The sequence below is a fragment of the Pinus tabuliformis genome, chromosome 7 (assembly GCF_031772625.1).
Source record: "Pinus tabuliformis cultivar Carrire ecotype Pingquan chromosome 7, CPIR1, whole genome shotgun sequence".
Classification (NCBI taxonomy): domain Eukaryota; kingdom Viridiplantae; phylum Streptophyta; class Pinopsida; order Pinales; family Pinaceae; genus Pinus; species Pinus tabuliformis.
The window spans coordinates 1,454,641,959-1,454,666,647 of record NC_142293.1 but is presented as its reverse complement, the minus strand read 5'-3'; the positions used below and the strand labels follow the sequence as shown (position 1 = coordinate 1,454,666,647).

Below are 24,689 nucleotides of genomic sequence, written 5' to 3'. Positions count from 1 at the left end.
ACACCTATTTCCAACTCTATAGATCCATCAATGCAGTGACTGGAGTAACTAACCTGGAGCATGGAAGAGAAAAATATGCCACTGGCTCGTTCCAAATTGTTTAGAAAAAGAGTTGCTAGGCGATACAAGTTGTAGAGGGCTTAATCCCTATCGAAAAATGATTGTAATGAACCTCGGAGGCGGATGGGAATTGGAAATAAGATAACAGAAACCATGATAAAGACACTGTCAAGCCGATGGCTCAGAATCTGAGCCTGTCTTCTTTGAAGATGAATATTAGTTAAATTATTCTTATATTATGATAACAATTTTATTATGGACCGGTCTTTACACATTTCCATAATACATAAAATTAGGATTTAAGACCCTTTGATTCTCGCTTAATTCTCGCTTAAAGGTCACAATCTATGTCCATTTTAACCATTTAGTTTAGTGGCTTAGATTTCCTTTATGAGCTCACATTCCATAGTCAATGTATCGTTGCTATAAGAAGTTTCCTTTATTCCAAATCGAAGAAATAAAATTTAATATCAACCTCTGTGTCCTGCAGTCAACTCTCAGAGATCCTGCAAAGACAAATATGTACAAAGGTGTTTCAGCGGCATACACTGTTATCATTTTAAGCTAATGGATACTGCATTCGTGGGCAAAGCCTGAGGTTTTGGGTTATAACCTCTGGAAAAGGACCAACTTCTCATTATAACTCTCATTAAGTAATAAGTGATTAGCTCCTGATCGATGAATTCTTACTCAATAAGATAAAATATTGTTCGATTTCTTTGGTTCCAAATAATTTTCCTATAACACTATGAACTTATCAGAAAGTCTTGTTTTCTTATCAGAAAATGGATCCGTCCGGAATTAGTTTCTTGGATTGGTGTTTCGTTTATTGATCAAAATTTTTAAAGGGTAAATTTTAGAATATTTTTGAAATTTAAGTAAGATTTCAAAATAATTTTTCAAAATATTTCAAAATTTATAATTAGAATATTTTATTCTTAAAACAAATGGTATCTTTAAGATATCAAAGTTTTCCATATAAATTATCATAACACTATGAACTTATCAGAAAGTCTTGTTTTCTTATCAGAAAATGGATCCGTCAGGAATTTGGATTGGTGTTTCGTTTATTGATCAAAGTTTTTAAAGGGTAAATTTTAGAATATTTTTGAAATTTAGGTAAGATTTCAAAATAATTTTTCAAAATTTATAATTAAAATATTTTATTCTTAAAATAAATGGCATCTTTAAAATATCAAAGTTTTCCATATAAATTATCATATAAAGTTTTCCATATAAATTATCATTTCTCTTTGGAAACATGCCAGTTTTTATTATATTGTTTTTGAGATTGGTGTTTGGTTTCTTATATTGTTTTTGAGATTGGTGTTTCGTTTCTTGATCAAAATTTTTACAAGGGTAAATTTTAGAATATTTTTGAAATTTAGGTAAGATTTCAAAATAATTTTTCAAAATATTTCGAAATTTATAATTAAAATATTTTATTCTTAAAAAAATGGCATTTTTTTTAGAAAAATTTCGGTTGCTATATTATGAGGTGAAAAAAAGAGTCAAATCTCTATACATACAATACTTTCTGGATATCTTGGATCAGAGGAATTACAAAATGGGTCCCTTCCTTGATCCTTGTTCTAGTAGTTCTGCCTCTAAAACTTCCTAAACTACTGTAAATCCTAACATATTGCAAAGACCAAAATTTACAGCTACACAACATATTTAATCTATTTCAATATGACTGATCTGCCTAGCCGTGGACTCTTCCGGATTTGGGTCTGGATCCATCTGTTTTGCACTGGAGGAGCTGGGGGCATCCTTAATCTTTTTATCCATCATGTACTGTAGGATTGCAATCGACTCTTCTGCATGACTACAGCGATTCGCCAAGTTTCTGAACTGCTCATGGAGAGAGGACACTCTGTGCAAAAAAAGATTAATTTCTGCCCTGTATTTCTCATTAAGTATCCTATTCTTCCATTCTTGCCTCCAAACTTTTGCCCTGATCCTCCAAGATGCGCTGCTGCGCCCTTAACTCCTCAAATTCTGCTTGAAGGTCTGCACAATGGAGGCAGTCTTCTGATAATAAAATAAATAATAAAAAAAAATGCATCTTTAAGATATCAAAGTTTTCCATATAAATTCTCGTTCTCGAAATTTATAATTAAAATATTTTATTCTTAAAAAAAGGCATCTTTAAGATATCAAAGTTTTCCATATAAATTCTCGTTTCTCTTTGGAAACATCCCAGTTTTTATTATATTGTTTTTGAGTTTTTATTATATTGTTTTTGAGATTTTTAAATGTTACAAAGGTCTATGAAAGAAATAAATAAATTATTTTAATGTGGCTAAAGATAGTCTATGGGACAAATTACTTAATAAATTATTTTAATGTGGCTTACTTCTTTCATCTGCTTGATGTATCCGCCCTTTTTCTGTGAAGTTTCAAAATAAATACTTAACTATTACAACTAAAAATTTGTTGACTTATGAATATTATTAAAAAGTTTCAAAATAAGTACTTAACTATTACAACTAAAAATTTGTTGACTTATGAATATTATTTAATAAAATTTTGTTTTGTTTTAATTAATGGAAATAATTAAAAAATCAATCTTAACAAAAGGTGTACCATCATGTGGATATTTTTTTAATAATAATGTTGAATTGGTAATAATCTATTGAAATAATAGGAATAAAGTTTAAAATTAATTCATTGATTATCACTATAAGACCAAGATGTATCTAATAGTAAAAGTATTATGTGGATATTTTTTTAATAATAATGTTGAATTGGTAATCATGTATTGAAATAATAGGAATAAAGAATAAAGTTTAAAATTAATTCATTGATTATCACTATAAGACCAAGATGTATCTAATAGGAATAAAGTTTAAAATTAATTCATTGATTATCACTATAAGACCAAGATGTATCTAATAGGAATAAAGTTTAAAAACCAAGATGTATCTAATAGGAATAAAGTTTAAAATTAATTCATTGATTATCACTATAAGACTAATAGTAAAAGTATTTAGTTTTTAGTTTTATCACAAAAAATTAAACATATTTTTAGTTTTTAGTTTTATCACAATAAATAAATTAAAAAATATAAATTAAAAATTAAAAACTAAACATCTACAGCTAATTCAGTCTCGTTGAGACTAAAATTCAAAAAAAGAGCCTGAGCACAAATAGCACACAGAGATTAAACAAAGGGAAACATCTTAAAAGTGAGGGGAAAAGGAAACTTGAAGAAATGAGACTGAACCTGAGTGATGCCATAGTAAACCCCTCACTACGAATCATTTTCTCAAAACAGCGACGTGTGTCATCTACGAGGAAGGCAACCTGTTGGAGATGGGAAATGGCGTGTGTCCTCTCTGAGTAAGGCAACCTGTTAGGACATGGGAATTGGGGTGTGTCCTGGAGCAAGCTGTTGGAAATGGAAATGCATGACCGCGTGCATTTCAAAGGAGATCGAGGGCGAGGGCGAGGCTCCGTTATGATCATCAATGCATCAATAATTCTGCAACTAAGGCTACCAAATGCAAAGCACTCGAATGTGGCGAATGATCAGTGGGTGCTTTAGATTTGATTGTTTCTCGTGTTTTTTTTTTTTTCCTGTTTAAAGACTAAACTATTGTATTAAAAAGAAGAAAAATATTTACAAAGAGGATTTAACCTCTGAGGGTGCATTAGCCCACCCTCTATCAGATAAGCAGAGCAAGTGCAAGTGACCACCTGTATTACAAAATGAGACCCCATCAAAATAAACAGCAGCAGGCAGAATTGTCAACCCAGTAAACCAGAAGCTTGCAGCTTGCTGCTTGGTAGCAGCATTACAAAGGAGAGGAGTAAGGTGACCGTCACATTCCAGAGCTCTGGAGACACCACGAGCTATGAAAGGTCCCAAACCCACTGATAAAACTTCAAAAGCTTAGGAGGACGCCAAGCACATTGTAGAACCACCTCTGAAGAGCCCCAAAACATGAAAATTGATCAAAAAAAGATGCTTCAGATATTAAGCCTTCGAAGGCTCACCTTGAACACTTTCATTGGCATCGTGCGGGAGAGGTAGCAAATCAAGCATAACTCCATCTCCAATGTCTTCCAATCGAACTCCCGGTGGAAGAACCGGATACAGATGAGTGACAAAACTGTCAGCAGGAGCACAGGGAATAATGTGGTCCGGAGGAGGAGCCGTTTGATTACCAGCTTCTTCATTACCTTCCACGTCTTGCATCTGAGCCGAAACTTTTAGGGAAACTTTTTCCGAACTGCTGTGGGAGGCGCTAGCTCTCTGGGTCCGAACTTGCTCCTCACAGGCCGCATCCGAGCAGACCATTTCCTCATCTTCCTCAGAAACAATCACAGTAACAATGGCTGAAATTAGCGGCTGATTGCGCCGGCACTTAAAGGTGAATCTGGAGGTGTGGATTGTTTCTCGTGTTATATAAGCCTGGCATCACCAATTCACATTTGGAGTAGTCTACCTAGGCTGTAGAATGGCCCGTTTTCCGGCACCGGCCGGAAAATCGTCCAGCTCCGGCTACCAGTAAACGCTCCATCCTCTACCACCATCTCCTAGCTCCGCCACCCTCTTTCTCCGCCACCCTCCCCTGACAGCGTTGACATTCCCTGACAAAAAAATCCGAATTCCGCCTGACATCCCTGACCGATCAGCGACGAGCTGGAATTCATGCGGGGAGTATCGAAATGGTCTGGAGCGCGCAATTCCGCTTTTCACAACACTTCCCGCTCTGCTCTACGATTCCGCTGTGCTAGGCTTACCGCTCTGCAGCTCGGAGGCCAGGAACTCTTCAGCGCGCAGGTACCCTTCGCTATCAGACCCAACAATTACCTCATGCATAAGGATAAGGGACCCGTGAAATTTAACCCCTGCTACAAACTATTCTTTTTGAGGTCTAGGTTTCTGAATTGTCCAAACTACCAGTCGCAACGGGTGAAGCGGTATGCGTCTGGGCAGCCCTAGATGGGGAAAAAGGAAAGGTGGAGAGGAATGGAGGATCCATGATATCCAAATCCCCTTCCAACATTCGCACCACTGTTCCCATGGAAGGCCTCAGTGCCCAATCGCTCTGAATACACCACAGTGCCGTCTTTATCAACCTAGGCGCCTCATTCACATCTTCTGTCCTTTCCAATTTCAATCTGCTGTCCAACAATGCTTCCATTTTCCCTTGTTTCGCCTTGCTGAAAGCAATAGAAGGGAAAAACCAGTGCTCCGAATCCTGAGAACTGTCCACGTTTTTGCGCCCGCTGATGATTTCCAGAAGCACCATCCCGTAGCTGAACACATCGCTCTTGGAAGTGATTCCGACTTCATAAAACCACTCGGGCGCCATGTACCCCAGCGTCCCTCTCGCTTGAGTCACCACACGGCTTTCTATATCTCTGTCCATACACTTCGCCATGCCGAAATCGGAGACCTTCGCTTTGAAATTTTCGTCCAGCAGAATGTTCTGAGGCTTGATGTCCAGATGCAGAATGCAAAGCCTCGAATCCTCGTGCAGGTAAGCAAGTCCCCGGGCAGTCCCGACCGCAATCGAATATCTGGTTTTCCAATCCAACTGTTTTTTTGAGCCAAACAACCATCTATCAAGAGACCCGTTGGCCATGAATTCGTACACCAGAATTCGATGTTGCCCTTCAACACAAAGACCACGCAAACTCACAAGATTGGAATGATTGATGGAAGATATGGTGGCCACTTCTGCACAAAATTCTCTCTACCCCTGTCCTGCCCTGTCGCCCAGACATTTGACGGCCACCGGAATACCATCACTCAATTTCCCTTCGTATACTTTCCCAAATCCACCCTTTCCAATCTCTTTTCTAAACCCCCCTGTGGCGGTCTCAATATTCTTGTAAGTGAAAATTGTAGGAAGGCTAGTGAGATTCTTCAGATACTCTGTGTCTAATTCATGGGTATCTTCCTTACCATGAACATGAACAGGAGATTGTTTTTTCAGATGTTTCCACAGAACAAAGAAAATCCACACAGCATATATGGGAGCCAAACTGGTGATGTAGAAAACACGATATCGTTGATCCAACAGGGGAATGATAACCAACATCGAAGCCAGGCTTGGCAACGCCAAAGATAATTTTAAAAAATTGATCTTACAGAACCTCAAACACTGCACCAGCAAACACTGCAAATTGCAACACAAATCCTAAGGGCTGCCCAGTTGAGAAGCAACGGAATAAATAATGCAGATTGTTCAGTAGGCGTGGCCAACGGACATTGTTCCCATATTTTATGGCCAACGGATTGTTAATGTTTACTTCTGCCATTATTCTAGGTTATTTTTTTGGTGTTTGTTTTTCTTTTCTTTTCTGACCAGCTGATCACAACCCTCCATATCAATTTGGTGACAGTTTAGGTTGTGACTATAAAAATAGATTATTATTATTATGTGTACCTGATTTAGTGGGTTACCTGAAAAGTTGGGACTCCCTTGTTTTGCAATAGCATAGCATTCCTAGCTAGCCATTTGGCCCAAGAGACCACACAAGGTGGTGCCCTAACAGACTTGTCTTCCATCCAATGTTTCAAGCAATCCTCAACCTCAGCCTCATCCTCATCACATTCATCAACAGAATCACTGTCAAATACATATTCACATCCATCACTCCTTGCAGACAATCTACCATCACTCCCATCCTCTTCTCTACAAGCCTTCTTTGATCTTCCTGCTCCTACATAATCTCTAAAAATATTAACTTTTCTCAAACCTGCTTTGAGAGCAGAAAGCTCCTCCTTTTCTGACAATGGTTCTCCATCCGAAGGTGATGATGGCATAATAGTTCTATTAACTGGGTCCATTACTTCCTGACCAGTTCGAAGCTCCACAAATTGAGAGCAACCTACACAACACAAGATGAGGAATGAATGACCAAGGATCTTTAAAGGACTCCAAGGAAATTTTAGCTACAAAGAAAATACAAAAAACAGAAACAGTGTATGTATGTGTAGATGTTACCAAAGGCTTTGGATGCATGTCTAGATGTTAGCAAAAGGTGCACACATACCACAGGGAAGGGAAGACTTACAGTAAGTGCTGCTTCAGGTGCCATTCCTCCAGTAAAGCAAGATACAGGAATCTTGGTAGTTTTGATACTATTCTCCATAGGCAATGCATACTCCCCGAGGTTGAGGGAAGTTGTTCCTATAACAGATGGCTTGCTCTTTGATTCTTGAGTCAAACCCTGCCAATTTGAAACAGAGCATATCAAAAATACTAGAATATATGATCAAAAATTATTCATATGTTGTGTTGTTCTATTTGATGCCACATAATTTTCTCTCTAAGAGTCTTACAATTGCGAGATGGCAAACATATGAGATTCTAGAAGACTGCTTCTAAGTTTTATACATTTGGATTGTACACCTATCAGTTTGACAAGTAGCCTTTTGTGAATAAACTAGAGGATCTTATACAAGAAGCATTGAATGTTTTCTTGAATGTTGGGAATCATCCTGTGCTGATTCATTTAATATTGTTGGGTGACAGAGAATTGGCTTTAAAGTGTCTTTCCAGCCAAGATAGTAAGATGCATGCTGGGCTGTTGTGGGAGAGGTTTAAGATTTGGGAGGTAACCGACTTTGAATATTGATGATCATTGAGTCCCTCAATTCGGAATGTGAACATTCTCACCTTAATGCCTTGTTTCCCAACTCGGAAATTGTTTAAACTGGTGCATTGTTCCCACTGGGATTGAACACATGCAAGGAATCCAGGGGCATTGACTAGGTTGTAGATTTGTTGCTAGTGGACATCACCTACAGAGGCTGGTTGTAGCCATTCATGTACAGAGCATTGTCTTGGCATCTCAAAGCCAACAAATTGAACCACTAGAAACAGAACTGGATATGCTTAGAACTGTTTTGATGAGTGGGGTGCTCCATTGTCGAGAACTGGCCTTGGTTTTCATAGCACTCAAATCAGTAAAGTCTTGAAACTAGACCAGAACATAGAAAAGAGTTGCTGGCCACCATAAGCAAGTAACCAGAAGGGTAATGCATCACACAAGCACAACCAACCTCATATGCCTTCAGAAAAATAGTGAGCAGAGGTTACATCCTGTCCATACTCTATAACGTTCAATGCTTACATAAATACAAGTTTGTAGTTTTATAAAGTACACAAATAAAAAATATGTCCATACCAAGCAACACATTTGTCTCCTTTACATAAGAAATCATGGTGCTGTCCATGCTTTTGAGGCCTTCCTCATTCATTTGTGCTTTTTTTCAAATTGTTAAATTCATATCTGTTACATATGTCTTACTTGTATCTTCCTCATTCTTTTGTTATCACTCCCAAATATAAACAATGGTTGAATTCATGTTTAATTCATGGGTCTCTATAACGTTATTGTACGTAGGATGGTTACTTTCTGCACACTTATTTGATGTGAGCACTTCCGTTTCATTGTCCATTAGGAAGAAATGTTTGTAGCATTTTATTTCCTACAAGTCCCTTCAGTTCTGTTCTTTTCTGTGAGATGAATGATACACCTTTCAATGTTTCCATGACATGGCTCATATATGTGCTACCCAAAGAATAAGGGTATGTTTATGAGTCATTAATTTACAATCACAAGAGGGTTTTCAGTGCATAGAGTTCCACTTTTACTTGGGCTGTAAACTCTGAGGGAGCACCACTCTTTCAAAACAAAGGAAGAAATTCTCACATAATCTCGTCGGCGTTGTTAATTTGTTGTTGAGCAACAGTCAAGCATTAAACCAGCAAGCTCATAAATAACATGTTGACAGCTACATAAACAACTGCACATGTCAACTGGATATCAAACAAGCTTGTCAAGTCGCAATAAAAGCATCTTCATTAATAAGACCACTGACCAAGTTCTTCTCTGAGCATCACACGACCCATCAATTTTCCCACGGTAATCAATTTAGTTGTTTTTCTGCTACTTTGTTACTCTGGAGAAGTGTATTTTTTCTATGTTTTCTAAGAACAAAATTTGGACAACCACACCGGTAAACAGGGCCTCGTTACATTTAATGTGTTCCATGTGTGGAACGTCAAGGTCAATAGGACTTTCACTTATGTAGTTTTCTACCAAAGCCTGCTCAAATCTAAATCAACTTTACAGCGAGTATTCCAAGTTGTAGCTAGGCCACAGACCAAAGGAGTACAAGGATTTTCAATTATGTAATTCTCTACCAAAGCCTGCCCAAACCTAAATAAGGATAAGCCTGTTCAAACCTAAATCGTCTTTACAAAGAGTGTTCCACCTTGCTGGTAGACCACAACCAGAGGACTGCAAAGACTTTAAAGTACACGGATTTTCAATTATGTAATTCTCTACCAAAGCCTGCCCAAACCTAAATAAGGATAAGCCTGTTCAAAGCTAAATCATCTTTATAACGAGTGTTCCACCTTTGCTAGTAGACCACAACCCAAAGCAGTGCAAAGACTTTAGCTTTTGACCACAACCCAAAGAGTGCAAAGACTCTATCTTTTGACCAAAACCTGGCCAAACCTAAATCATTCTTTACAATAAGTGCTCCAACTTGCTGCTAGACCACAATCCAAGCGAGAGCAAAATTCTATTGTTTTATTATTTCTCGAAACTATGGAATATTCTGATTCTCAATAATGAGTTTTCTAATATCTGAATCTAAAAGAACAAGAAAAAAAGTGATTTCACTATTGAATTAACAAACCATTTTATAAAATCCAAATTCCACGGTATCAGAATTTTGACTCAGTGTTCTAGCGGACATCACCTACAGAGGCTGGTTGTAGCCATTCATGTACAGAGCATTGTCTTGGCATCTCAAAGCCAACAAATTGAACCACTAGAAACAGAACTGGATATGCTTAGTACTGTTTTGATGAGTGGGGTGCTCCATTGTCGAGAACTGGCCTTGGTTTTCATAGCACTCAAATCAGTGAAGTCTTGAAACTAGACCAGAACATAGAAAAGACTTGTTGGCCACCATAAGCAAGTAACCAAAAGGGTAATGCATCACACAAGCACAACCAACCTCATATGCCTTCAGAAAAATAGTGAACAGAGGTTACATCCTGTCCATACTCTATAACGTTCAATGCTTACATAAATACAAGTATGTAGTTTTATAAAGTACACAAATAAAAAATATGTCCATACCAAGCAACACATTTGTCTCCTTTACATAAGAAATCATGGTGCTGTCCATGCTTTTGATGCCTTCCTCATTCATTTGTGCTGTAGATGAACCCTCCTCTTGTCAATTAATGAGCTGAACAATTAACTTGACACTGCTTCATTGTGCACTATGACATTTTTATCTAACTTATTCGGAAAATGAGGAACTGATGTGATTCATCTCAATGCAAAAACTTATAAGATTCGACAAACCCTTGTTCAGCATTGAAATTGATGATAGCATTCCATGTTATTAATTATCAATATGTCTAATATTTTGACCCACATCTATGTAGATTTATATCAGAAAAGCTTTATAATCATGATTATTTAGGGATTGCATTAACTCCAGACCTTAAATGGAAGATAACAGTCATCTTTTGCACGAATGTTGAACATTCCGAAGTGCTACTCATGGGCAATTTTCATTCCACAGGTAGGCATTTGACGTGAAAAAAACATTCCCTTAGTGAGCAATGAATTGACATTGATTAAATTGACTTGCTGCTTTACTTTCTTGTAGAGATATCACAAAATTGGTAATATTGTAAGACATGAATTAACCAAGTTAAACAACAAGGAACACAAATGTTGGTTAATTTATTGGTTTAAATCCTATACACTTAATTACCAATTTCCGGGTGTAGACTTGCAAAACATCAAAACATAGCACTAGGATTTCTGCAGTGATATTTAAGTTGAAAAAATAATTAAGCATCTGAATAACATGAATCTGAGCAATTCCACATGAATTCTTATTCATTAAGATTTATTCAAATACTGAAGACTAATGTTAAAAAGGTATGGCTAATGTGAAGTTAAACACGGTAGAAATAGACATGAAATCATTCATACATGAATCTCTAAAAAGTCAAAAACTGGGCATATAAGAATGTTTATAGCGAAATATATTAATCTCAAAGTCTACAGAAATACATAAGGATTTTTTCCAAAAATTCCCAACCTTATTCTATTACAAATAATTAAGTATACACACAAATACAAATGACAAATTATTATTAAGTCTTGTTGGAAATAGAATTATTAAATAATTAAAATAGATATGATATTCCTTGTAGAGTATCTCGTTTTGCTTGAGCTGGAGTCAAACCCCCTTGTTATTTGTCAGAGACTGCCACTTGTTTTCAAATGCAATGAGGCTACCTTTAATTCAAATGTAGAAAAAAATGTTGCCACATATATTTAAGGTTTTGGGTTTGATCTCTATGAATTTGGATCTAATACCTTCCTTGTTGATTTTCTGCTACCATGTGTTTTATCAATTGATGATTCATACTCTTGAAATATGGAATTGTTGATTTCATGCCTTGATGCCCTGGATTAATGCCATTAAATTTGGATTTGATTTCTAATTCTTGTTTCTTTTCTTTGAAAACCTATGCTAGTTGTTATTAATCTCTTATTTTTTACTACTCTGTCATTTTCCTTTGAAAATGTCAAATTTACCTCTTGAATGTCTATAATAGTCCCAAATTGGCTAATCCCTGCCTTGAAAACTGGGATTTGACTAAATCCATGTGATCTTAATAACTTATCTTCGTGCCTATTCCAAAGTATGAGAAAAATTGGGAATGAATGTCTATATAATTTAGGCAGGCACTTATATTAGTGTTCCAAAACTTGTAGACTTGTTTGCACAATGTTCATATAAGTGGTGGGGTTATTGAGAGACATAATTATGGGATTCCATCCTTTAATCATAAGTGTATAGTAGATTGCCATTTACCCCACTTGCAAGTTGTTGGCTAGAAAGTGACTATTTCAATCCACAATCATACAATTCTCATGAGATACATCCCAAACAAAAGTACCAACGCATGAACTTCAACCAATATTTCACAAGTATTGAAATTGGATTTTCCTCCTTTCTGTGAGAGATTGTCAAGAAGTGATTTTTCTTGCGCAACTATACTTTCATTTACATAGGAATTCAAAGTACACCAAACCATGTTAGATGTCTGAGGTAACCAAACTCTATTTTAATATAGATTTCTATACCAACATTTGCAGTACATACAATTCCCTCCAATTAATCCCATGTATCATATTTGAAAATTTCACATTACTTAAATTACCATCAAGAGTTTTGTAGCTAAATTATTCTCTGAGCCACTAAAAAAGAAGGCCACGGTCTGAACAACAGAAAAAAAACTTGAGAGTGAAAGAGAGGTATGGGAGGAGGCACAAGAGATAAAATTAGTAATGTGACAAACAAATTTACACTATCAATTATAAACACTAACCATAAATATGATTAGCCTCCAACAAAGATCTATAAAGTGAACTAATTCATATGTAGTCTAGGAAATATTCATTGAGTGTTTGAAATCTATATGCTTTGGTGTTTGATTAGAATCAACATTTGGGTTATTTTCCCTTTCCTGGAATATGATAAATCTCCAATAGGTCCATGTGTTCTTCAAGTGAGTGATCTTAACATTTGGTCCTTTCATTTGACATTTGGATGCTCTGATCACATTTGTCACTAGCTACTTTACCAAACATTTCATGCATATTTGACGACTGTCAACGCTGGAGATCTTCGCCAACTGGTGCTCTGTCCTCGTGCAGGCTTTAGTTCTACAATCATAGAAGAAGCATGGTTCTCTGTTGAGAAGAAATTCATTGAAGTCTAGTGGTTAACTGAGATCCCATACGATAGAACTCAGAAAGCTACTTATTAAGATGTACTCGTAAGAAAAGATCTCAAAAACTAGCATTCCCAGAAGGCTACTTATTAAGGTGTACTCATAAGAAAAGATCTCAAAGACAATCATTCCCAGAAGGCTACTTATTATGCTGTACTCATAAGAAAAGATCTCACAAATAAACTGTATATAACACTGTGCATAAAACAGCAAGGCTAATGTTGCTCATACCTAGGATTCTTCAAGTTGAGGAGTTGGATGTTGCTGATGGGTGAAGAGCATGAACATCAGGATCAAGGAACCAAGTTAAACAACAAGGAACACAAATGTTGGTTAATTTATTGGTTTAAATCCTACACACTTAATTACCAATTTCCGGGTGTAGACTTGCAGGATACAAGCACTGTATATGCAGAGTTTAGGGCATTAGTGGCTTTATAACTTATGCTACAAACAAATGACAAAAAACAATTTTAGGGAAGAAAAATTTGGCTGTAAGTTCTTATAATCCAAAGCAAATAGTTTATATTCTATTTTCTCTATCATATTTGCAATGCAAGGTAATGCCAAGTTGCCAACATTAAGCAATCAACTAGATACTCATTACAGTGAAAAATAAATCAGTATGTTGATGTAAGGTTTAGTTTCATTAAGTTATTGATTCAAATCTTATGAAAAGAAGTAGAGCCTTTATGTAAATTATTTAATTGTGGAGATGTTATTGATTCAAATCTTATGAAAAGAAGTAGAGCCTTAAGTATGTAAATTATTTATTTGTGGAGATGTTAATTGACAGAGAAGTGGATTTAAAGTGTCTTTCCAGCCAAGATAGTAAGATGCATGCTGGGCTGTTGTGGGAGAGGTTTAAGATTTGGGAGGTAACCAACTTTGAATATTGATGATCATTGGGTCCCTCAATTCAGAATGTGAACATTCTCACCTTCATGCCTTGTTTCCCAACTCAGAAATTGTTTAAACTGGTGCATTGTTCCCACTGGGCTTGAACACATGCAAGGAATCCAAGGGCATTGACTAGGTTGTAGATTTGTTGCTAGTGGACATCACCTACAGAGGCTGGTTGTAGCCATTCATGTACAGAGCATTGTCTTGGCATCTCACAGCCAACAAATTGAACCACTAGAAACAGAACTGGATATGCTTAGAACTGTTTTGATGAGTGGGGTGCTCCATTGTCGAGAATTGGCCTTGGTTTTCATAGCACTCAAATCAGTGAAGTCTTGAAACTAGACCAGAACATAGAAAAGAGTTGCTGGCCACCATAAGCAAGTAACTAGAAGGGTAATGCATCACACAAGCACAACCAACAACTAAGCAATCAACTAGATACTCATTACAGTGAAAAATAAATCAGTATGTTGATGTAAGGTTTGATTCAAATCTTATGAAAAGAAGTAGAGCCTTAAGTATGTAATTTATTTATTTGTGGAGATGTTAATTGGGGTATCTCTAGCTGTTGGATGGAATGACCACTGTCTTTCTAACTCAGGATTTATTTTCCCTACCCAAGTTCAAATCTGAGCTAGTGACATCATAATGAACTATAATATCTTGCTAAATATTCTTGTATTAGCTTCTAGCTTTCTAAACTCTAAAATAAATATATTTATGACATAACTTGATCCTGCAACTTCACTCTAATCTTTCCAGTGAAGAAAACTGATCTTCCCCCCTCATTCAAGCAAATTGGAAGTAAATCCCTTTTATGCAATTGGCTTAGTAAATCCCTAATTCACTTCTAGAAAAGTGCGCCCAAGGTGCTTTCAGAAGTTTCCTAGAATAGAGAGCCTCACTCCTAGACTAATGCACACTAGTCTAAAACTGGTTACCTCATCTACCATGCACTTTTCCTATAAATTGATAACAACAATTAAAAAATAGAAACAGTGCCTAAAACAAGGATGTCTATATTTTCACTATAAGAGATGAGACAAATTGAAGAGGGAGCATGCATAAACCTCATTGACATACCATTCAAGATTTCCCACCCCAAGTAGACAACTATCTATTATCTATTGGATGAGGAGGACACATACGTAAAGAAACCTTTCATCACTGATCAACAACCAACTAACAAATCACATAGCATATCAATATCTCTCCAGAAACAAAGATTTGAGAAGGTGTTTGGAAGGATCAGACAACATCATAATGTATTGATGATAATCACAAAATCATGAACGAGTTACTTTTTTCAAAATACATTTGTCCATGTACATGGAATATATTACATTTGTCCATAAATTTGTCTCCCATACAAAAAACTGTAATCATTGCATGTTGGGGAAAAATAAAATATTAATAGGTTCTTCTTTAGTGAAAGAACCATGCTATGATAGACCCCAGAAAAATGATAACAACAACCCATTCACACAATGGGGATTTATATTGATGGTGATCAATGATTTCTGTTGCAGTGGATGGTGATCCTATATCATATTTGGCATCTACATATGTGCTTAAAAATTCTCTGGACATTATATCAGTGGACATCTTTTCAATATCTGCAAAGTGATTGATGGTAAAATGTTGAAATTGACAACTCCAATTTATTGCTTCCTTATGAAGAGGTTTTAAATTGTCCTTCCGAACCCGATAGATGTCTTTCATCTGATTACATATCAACTCCGAGTTGGTGAAGACTTCAATATCATTGACATCATGTTGTTTTGCCTCTTTTAACTCTTCAACAAGGGCAATGTAATATGCCTCATTGTTTGTCATCATTCCAGGCACTTCTCTCTTTCCATGAAGTAAATGATTTGTTGCCATATTGTAAAGGACGAATTTAATAACTGCTTGACCTGGATTTGGAAAGCAAGACACTTCAATGCATAAATGCCACTTTTGCACCATTTTTTACACTTCAAAAACCTGAAAAACAAATAACAATAAATTCATGTTAAACAAGTAGACAATTATCTATTTCCTAATACTCAACATGTTTTTCAATCATATATAATTAAAAAAAACAGATAATTTGTGTTCATTTACACTGCAACACTTTTAATACTGGCAACTATTCTGCAAAAAACACATTTAGCAATCACCACTTTATATAGATGAAAAGCTCTTTATAGGACCCAAATACATCTATGAGTTTTAAAATAAATGATACTCAAGGAAGTGAATATTGTATGCAGTTCCCTTATTTTTGGATGTTTGAATAGGAATAATTCTGATCATAGACTAATTCACATCATTCTTTGGTGTGTCTGTTGATAGTAAGTACAGATTCCCTTATTTTGGGATGTGTGAATAGATTAATTCAGATCACAGTGAACATATTGCTTCATTATTCTCAAACATTTCTGTATATTAGTCCCCTCACAAAGGTACCATTACACTAAGGTTGGAGAATTATAGTGTATTATGGTGTGTCATAAATACCATCCTGTACAGCATCATCATTTCCCAACATTCTTATTTTTGAACCCTTGAGGCTTCTTATAAAATTGTTTTGCCCATTACCCTGTTTCAATGGTTGGAAGCTTTATTGATTCAGTTTCTTTGTGCCCAGTATTTGATAGCAGAGAGTTTCAATTTCTATGTGTTTCTATGAATTTCATGGAGAAGGATTGTTAGACCAGATTAGTTAGGTTGAGTGGCCTGTATAGAGGTGATCGTAGAGAAGTTGCACTCAGAATTGCATTGAACACAAAAACTAAAACTCAAAGCCCTGATTGGCATACTGAACAGCAAAGGTACATCTTGTTATTCCATTGCCCACTAACTGTTGTGCAAGCTACACTGAAGACAGAGATCATATTTTCACCTAACGATTGAAAGTGCACTAACATGCCTGCAAGTTTCAAAAGATTTGGAAGGAATTACTATTTCGCTGATGCTGCAGATGCAAGGAAACAATGTTGAGGATTGCTTGAAACATTAGATGGAAGACAAGTCTGTTAGGGCACCACCTTGTGTGGTCTCTTGGGCCAAATGGCTAGCTAGGAATGCTATGCTATTGCAAAACAAAGGAGTCCCAACTTTTCAGGTAACCCACTAAATCAGGTACACATAATAATAATAATCTATTTTTAAAGTCACAACCTAAACTGTCACCAAATTGATATGGAGGGTTGTGATGAGCTGGTCAGAAAAGAAAAGAAAAACAAACACCAAAAAACAACCTAGAATAATGGCAGAAGTAAACATTAACAAATTGAAAGATGGGTGGTTTTCGTGGGGCCTCTCAAGGAAAACTTGGAGTATGTGGGAGCAGGAGGCATACTATTTATTCAGGAAAACCATATAGATTGATTTGAAGACTGCACTAGGTGAAGGTACCATTAACTGTGGAGAGATGAACTGTCTATGGTTCTTGTTAAGGGTTGCTATTGAAAGAGGGGTAACAAAATTGCAGATTTCTTAAGAGCTGCAAAACATCACATTTTTGTACCAGGTAAAAGAAGACAGATAAGGTTCACACTGTCAATGGCCCTAATGCTAGCAAGAGACCACAATATCTAAAAATTCCAAATTTCAATGGCATTCTTTTTATTTGTGGGTTTATTATTTATTTTTCTTCTGCTGTGTATTTAGCTTTTATCATCACTGCCATAAGCAGTTTTCAGAACTTGGATTTGCTTTGCTACTTTGTCAACTTCAATCGAATCAATGAGGTCAACTCCCGGTGAAACAACTCGGTCAAAAAGGTCCACTGGATCAAGGGAAACTGTCTCTTTCTTTTGGTAAACTATCTCTGGGACTGGGACTAGATCTTAAACTAGCACCGATGCTGGCTCTGAAACGAGAGGATCTGATTCTGCGGGATCAACTTGAATGAACCGGTGGGTAAACTTCTGTTCTTTTTAGGCTATCTCTTTGCCCCTGCTACCTCTGCCACTTTAGATGATGCTACTGTTAGTGTGGGACTGGAAATGGGCGAGGTGATGCAAGGCAATTGCTTAAGGTAAGCTACATAAACAACTGCACATGTCAACTGGATATCAAACAAGCTTGTCAAGTCGCAGTAAAAGCATCTTCATTAATAAGACCACTGACCAAGTTCTTCTCTGAGCGTCACACGACCCATCAATTTTCCCACAGTAATCAATTTAGTTGTTTTTCTGCTACTTTGTTACTCTGGAGAAATGTATTTTTTCTATGTTTTCTAAGAACAAAATTTGGACAACCACACCGGTAAACAGGGCCTCGTTACATTTAATGTGTTCCATGTGTGGAACGTCAAGGTCAATAGGACTTTCACTTATGTAGTTTTCTACCAAAGCCTGCTCAAATCTAAATCAACTTTACAGCGAGTATTCCAAGTTGTAGCTAGGCCACATACCAAAGGAGTACAAGGATTTTCAATTATGTAATTCTCTACCAAAGCCTGCCCAAACCTAAATAAGGATAAGCCTGTTCAAACCTAAATCGTCTTTACAAAGAGTGTTCCACCTTGCTGGTAGACCACAACCAGAGGACTGCAAAGACTTTAAAGTACACGGATTTTCAATTATGTAATTCTCTACCAAAGCCTGCCCAAACCTAAATAAGGATAAGCCTGTTCAAAGCTAAATCATCTTTATAACGAGTGTTCCACCTTTGCTAGTAGACCACAACCCAAAGCAGTGCAAAGACTTTAGCTTGACCAAAGACTTTTTAAAAGTAGCTCCTGTACCAGGGCCTTGCTTCTAATGGTGGGAGAAAACATGCTTTTTCTGCATGCCTTGTGCATGTAAATGAAGTTGAGTGCTAATTAGGATGTGCATCTATTAGATCGAAAATATGTTTGCAAATTTCTTATTTGACATATGTTTGCCATCTCGCAATTGTAAGACTCTTAGAGAGAAAATTATGTGGCATCAAATAGAACAACACAACATATGAATAATTTTTGATCATATATTCTAGTATTTTTGATATGCTCTGTTTCAAATTGGTAGGGTTTGACTCAAGAATCAAAGAGCAAGCCATCTGTTATAGGAACAGCTTCCCTCAACCTCGGGGAGTATGCATTGCCTATGGAGAATAGTATCAAAACTACCAAGATTCCTGTATCTTGCTTTACTGGAGGAATGGCACCTGAAGCAGCACTTACTGTAAGTCTTCCCTTCCCTGTGGTATGTGTGCACCTTTGCTAACATCTAGACATACATCCAAAGCCTTTGGTAACATCTACACATATATACACTGTTTCTGTTTTTTGTATTTTCTTTGTAGCTAAAATTTCCTTGGAGTCCTTTAAAGATCCTTGGTCATTCATTCCTCATCTTGTGTTGTGTAGGTTGCTCTCAATTTTGTGGAGCTTCGAACTGGTCAGGAAGTAATGGACCCAGTTAATAGAACTATTGTGCCATCATCACCTTCGGATGGAGAACCATTGTCAGAAAAGGAGGAGCTTTCTGCTCTCAAAGCAGGTTTGAGAAAAGTTAATATTTTTAGAGATTATGTAGGAGCAGGAAGATCAAAGAAGGCTTGTAGAGAAGAGGATGGGAGTGATGGTAGATTGTCTGCAAGGAGTGATGGATGTGAATATGTATTTGACAGTGATTCTGTTGATGAATGTGATGAGGATGAGGCTGAGGTTGAGGATTGCTTGAAACATTGGATGGAAGACAAGTCTGTTAGGGCACCACCTTGTGTGGTCTCTTGGGCCAAATGGCTAGCTAGGAATGCTATGCTATTGCAAAACAAAGGAGTCCCAACTTTTCAGGTAACCCACTAAATCAGGTACACATAATAATAATAATCTATTTTTATGGTCACAACCTAAACTGTCACCTAATTGATATGGAGGGTTGTGATCAGCTGGTCAGAAAAGAAAAGAAAAACAAACACCAAAAAAACAACCTAGAATAATGGCAGAAGTAAACATTAACAATCCGTTGGCCATAAAATATAGGAACAATGTCCGTTGGCCACGCCTACTGAACAATCTGCATTATTTATTCCGTTGCTTCTCAACTGGGCAGCCCTTAGGATTTGTGTTGCAATTTGCAGTGTTTGCTGGTGCAATGTTTGAGGTTCTGTAAGATCAATTTTTAAAATTATCTTTAGCGTTGCCAAGCCTGGCTTCGATGTTGGTTATCATTCCCCTGTTGGATCAACGATATCGTGTTTTCTACATCACCAGTTTGGCTCCCATATATGCTGTGGATTTTCTTTGTTCTGTGGAAACATCTGAAAAAACAATCTCCTGTTCATGTTCATGGTAAGGAAGATACCCATGAATTAGACACAGAGTATATGAAGAATCTCACTAGCGTTCCTACAATTTTCACTTACAAGAATATTGAGACCGCCACAGGGGGGTTTAGAAAAGAGATTGGAAAGGGTGGATTTGGGAAAGTATACGAAGGGAAATTGAGTGATGGTATTCCGGTGGCCGTCAAATGTCTGGGGGACAGGGCAGGACAGGGGCAGAGAGAATTTTGTGCAGAAGTGGCCACCATATCTTCCATCAATCATTCCAATCTTGTGAGTTTGCGTGGTCTTTGTGTTGAAGGGCAACATCGAATTCTGGTGTACGAATTCATGGCCAACGGGTCTCTTGATAGATGGTTGTTTGGCTCAGAAAAACAGTTGGATTGGAAAACCAGATATTCGATTGCGGTCGGTACTGCCCGGGGACTTGCTTACCTGCACGAGGATTCGAGGCTTTGCATTCTGCATCTGGACATCAAGCCTCAGAACATTCTGCTGGACGAAAATTTCAAAGCGAAGGTCTCTAATTTCGGCATGGCGAAGTGTATGGACAGAGATATAGAAAGCCGTGTGGTGACTCAAGCGAGAGGGACGCTGGGGTACATGGCGCCCGAGTGGTTTTATGAAGTGGGAATCACTTCCAAGAGCGATGTGTTCAGCTATGGGATGGTGCTTCTGGAAATCATCAGCGGGCGCAAAAACGTGGACAGTTCTCAGGATTCGGAGCACTGGTTTTTCCCTTCTATTGCTTTCAGCAAGGCGAAACAAGGGAAAATGGAAGCATTGTTGGACAGCAGATTGAAATTGGAAAGGACAGAAGATGTGAATGAGGCGCCTAGGTTGATAAAGACGGCACTGTGGTGTATTCAGAGCGATTGGGCACTGAGGCCTTCCATGGGAACAGTGGTGCGAATGTTGGAAGGGGATTTGGATATCATGGATCCTCCATTCCTCTCCACCTTTCCTTTTTTCCCATCTAGGGCTGCCGAGACGCATACCGCTTCACCCGTTGCGACTGGTAGTTTGGAAAATTCAGAAACCTAGACCTCAAAAAGAACAGTTTGTAGCAGGGGTTAAATTTCACCGGTCCCTTATCCTTATGCATGAGGTAATTGTTGGGTCTGATAGCGAAGGGTACCTGCGCGCTGAAGAGTTCCTGGCCTCCGAGCTGCAGAGCAGTAAGCCCAGCACAGCGGAATCGCAGAGCAGAGCGGGAAGTGTTATGCAAAGCGGAATCGCGCGCTCCAGACCATTTCGATACTCCCCGCATGAATTCCAGCTCATCGCTGATCGGTCAGGGATGTCAGGCGGCATTCGGATTTTTTTGTCAGGGAATGTGACAGCGATCAGCGATGTCAGGCGGCATTCGGATTTTTTTGTCAGGGAATGTCAGCGCTGTCAGGGGAAGGTGGCGGAGCTAGGAAATGGTGGTAGAGGATGGAGAGTTTACCGGTAGCCGGAGCCAGACGATTTTCCGGCCGATGCCGGAAAACGGGCCATTCTACAGCCTAGGTAGACTACTCCATTCACATTTTGCACAATTATCCTTCATCTTTATAAATGGAAACTGAGCTTAGAATGACGCACTGCTTGGATTTGAAATGGAACCTTTAGAGTTGATAGTAACTATAAAAATGATTGAATAATTATACTACAACAGGGGTTGTTTACACAACAGCGTATGCACAGACAACCAAAATCTGTCCTTCGTTCAAAGGAAAACAGTAAACATGTGGTCACTACAAACATGCAAATAACCATCAAGTTATACAGTGATAGACGGATGAATAATCTGTAGCATGCTAACATTAAGTTGTAAGAAGGTTTCGGAAACTACTACCAATACAAGAAATACATATCCTATTTCCATCTTTTTGGAAACTACTACCAATACAAGAAATACATATCCTATTTCCAACTCTATAGATTATGAGTAACGAACCTGGAACGAACTCTATAGATCCATTAATGAGTAACGAACCTGGAGCATGGAAGAAAAAAATATGTTTACACAACAGCGTATGCACAGACAACCAAAATCTGTCCTTCGTTCAAAGGAAAACAGTAAACATGTGGTCACTACAAACATGCAAATAACCATCAAGTTATACAGTGATAGACGGATGAATAATCTGTAGCATGCTAACATTAAGTTGTAAGAAGGTTTCGGAAACTACTACCAATACAAGAAATACATATCCTATTTCCATCTTTTTGGAAACTACTACCAATACAAGAAATACATATCCTATTTCCAACTCTATAGATTATGAGTAACGAAATATGCCACTGCCTGGTTCCAAATTGTTGAGAAAAATATGCCTCTGCCTGGTTCCAAATTGTTGAGAAAAGGAGTTGTTGGGCGATAAGGGCTTAACCCCTATGGAAAATTGACTGTAATGAATCGAAAATTGACTGTAATGAACCTCGGAGGCGGATGGGGAATTTGTCTGGGGTATATGAATTGAATGCCAGATACCGCACAATGTATGATGAATGGGCCAATACTGGATGTATGAACCAATGTATGATGGATGAATGTCATCGGCTCAAGCCAGATGATGTTGCCTATCGTCGCAGGTACTGTGAGGGACGGCCACGGCGGGTATTGTCAAGATGACGTCAAGGATGGGTTGCGGAGAGTTTCAGGAGTTGGCGGGAGATACTGTAAGGGAGAGTTTCGGGAGTTGAGTTTCAGGAGTTGCAGCAGGTACTGTAAGGGAGTATTAATAGATCTATAGAGTTGGTATTAACAGATCTATAGAGTTGATAATAGGCATTGCCAAACCTCAATCATCTCGGTCTTGTTACTGAATACGACTTCAAGGCTTAATGATGCGCAGAAACAACAATAATGGCTAAAAATATAATACATAGATCATCATTCCAGTACAAGAATTCGTAAGTACATATTTTCAAGTATGTTGATTGGGATTAGAACCATCCCAAGGAACGTAAGGTCAAAAACTCAATAACCGGAGTTTCTCCGGCTGGAAGCACATGTTTGGGTGTTAGATTGTTTATGGGGTTATTGATGACCAAATTCATGCCAATATGGTGATATACAAATACATGAGTTCATTTATTGTTTCATGTAAAATATTTTTACAAACAAAATTTCCAGGTTGAAGATCGAAATTCAGAAAATTGGCTCAAATAGAGCCTAAAGCCAATATCCAAAAATCACAAATAAACTTGAAACATTAGATTCAACCTGAAAATAACGAAAAGACAAACAAAAAACTGAAATAGTAGATTCTTCATCTCTGGATCAAAATCATCAAGCACGAGGCACAAGTACATATGGGAAAATATAGGGTACAGATTGGTAGGTGGATCATTACAATATAAAAGATAGCAATGACTACGAAAACATAATATTTGAAGTAAAGTATTTATAGCAGAGGAGTCGAATAAACATAGCATTTTGTACAAAGATACTTCACAAGTTATATCTTGTGAAAAAAACACTAGAAAAACATGCAGATGAAGCTCTGAAACACTATATTCAACACAGGAAAAAACTTCTAAATTTAAATCAAGTGGCAAAGTTGGCAGAGAAAAACAAATTGGCAATGAGTTCTATGCATTAATTTAATTTAGAGTAAAACGCCTGAGGTTCAACTTACAAAGAGATTCAACTCGTATAAAACAAAATCACTGGACCACCATGTCTGACTATTTATTTTTTTCTAATGTGTTTACTGTTTTCTAATGTTTTTACTGTACCAATCTGGTCCTAACATTACATGGTTTCCAGAAATAATATTTCTTTCATACGTTTCACTAAAGACAAAAGGTTTTGAACGATCATGTCTTTTTCAAACTGCGCGACAACTAAAATTATGACCACCATTCATGGTCTGCCCTCTAAATATCAACCTGAAAACGTAAATAGTTTTAGAGCGGGCATACACCATGTGTTACTTTCCAATTCTACCCACCATTCAAAGTCTTCGTTTTCATCTCTAGATAAAAATGTAAACATTGGTAGATTAAAACATACCGCTTTTTTATCTTTTCAGTTCTACCCATTCCATAATTTGCTCTGCACTGTACCATTTCCAGTATCTTTGCTTCCACCAACTGTACAAAGATAATAAATATGCATTAAAGAGAAGGCCAAGAGAACAACCAATTATCATACGAGAAAGGCGTCTTACCTGGATCTCAGAAGTCCCTGGTACAAACCGCCATGGCGCCATGGGTTCCAGAAATGGAACGATGAAAAGCTATGCCGATTCAAATGATAAAATAGGAGTGAAATGAAAGGCACTCTCAGTCAGAAAGATATAGAGGGTAGCGTGTCAACAATCTTGTAAGTCACACCTCCACCGCAAAAACTTGCAGGCGTGCCACGCCACTGCCGTGTGTCATAGTCGATGTCCTTGAAACACGGGCGATGTGATGGATATGGTTTGGGCTCCTGATCTCTCAACGATTTTAATAATATATCAAACAGAAACTATTTATAAAAAACTCAAAACCTAAAAAAAAATTCGATTGCACTCTTTTTAAAATATCCAAATCACTGAGATTTTCTGTTTTCTGGATGTTTAGATTTTATACTCTGACACGAATATTATTGTGCGACAGGCAACTGCATCCTCGAAATTTGAAAAAGCTGTTGAATATCCAGATTCA

At 37.4% G+C, this 24,689-nt stretch overlaps 2 protein-coding genes and 1 pseudogene across 5 annotated transcripts; 1 reads left to right on the top strand and 2 right to left on the bottom strand.

The window, feature by feature from the left end:
- Positions 1–4,946: 4,946 nt before the first annotated feature.
- Positions 4,947–5,660, bottom strand: LOC149253206 (G-type lectin S-receptor-like serine/threonine-protein kinase SD2-5 pseudogene; annotated as a pseudogene).
- Positions 5,661–12,254: 6,594 nt separating this feature from the next.
- Positions 12,255–24,461, bottom strand: LOC149253204 (uncharacterized). Of its 4 annotated transcripts, XM_089456779.1 has the most exons (4): positions 24,209–24,459; positions 24,052–24,131; positions 21,988–22,026; positions 14,858–15,767 (listed from the first exon to the last, which is right to left on the bottom strand). In XM_089456779.1, exon 4 carries the CDS (start codon positions 15,747–15,749, stop codon positions 15,207–15,209), a length of 543 nt encoding a protein of 180 aa, XP_089312905.1. In that variant the 5' UTR covers positions 15,750–15,767; positions 21,988–22,026; positions 24,052–24,131; positions 24,209–24,459; the 3' UTR covers positions 14,858–15,206. The 4 variants fall into 4 exon arrangements, with proteins under 4 accessions (XP_089312906.1, XP_089312907.1, XP_089312905.1 ...); XM_089456780.1 differs by lacking the exons at positions 14,858–15,767; positions 21,988–22,026 and adding an exon at positions 12,255–12,834 and having other exon boundaries at positions 24,209–24,461; XM_089456781.1 differs by lacking the exons at positions 14,858–15,767; positions 21,988–22,026 and adding an exon at positions 12,260–12,807 and having other exon boundaries at positions 24,209–24,454.
- LOC149253205 (uncharacterized) lies at positions 16,101–19,614 on the top strand. Its single transcript, XM_089456777.1, has 2 exons — positions 16,101–18,940; positions 19,126–19,614. The coding sequence occupies exons 1-2, from the start codon at positions 18,863–18,865 to the stop codon at positions 19,564–19,566; spliced, it is 519 nt and encodes a 172-aa protein (XP_089312903.1). The 5' UTR covers positions 16,101–18,862; the 3' UTR covers positions 19,567–19,614.
- Positions 24,462–24,689: the final 228 nt, after the last annotated feature.

Excerpts from the sequence above, each read along its gene's own strand:
- LOC149253204 (XM_089456779.1), bottom strand. The coding sequence starts at position 15,749 with ATGGTGCAAAAGTGGCATTTATGCATTGAAGTGTCTTGCTTTCCAAAT.
- LOC149253205 (XM_089456777.1), top strand. The coding sequence starts at position 18,863 with ATGGAGAATAGTATCAAAACTACCAAGATTCCTGTATCTTGCTTTACT. Across the intron at positions 18,941-19,125 it reads CACCTGAAGCAGCACTTACT|GTTGCTCTCAATTTTGTGGA; the intron begins GTAAGTCTTCCC and ends TGTGTTGTGTAG.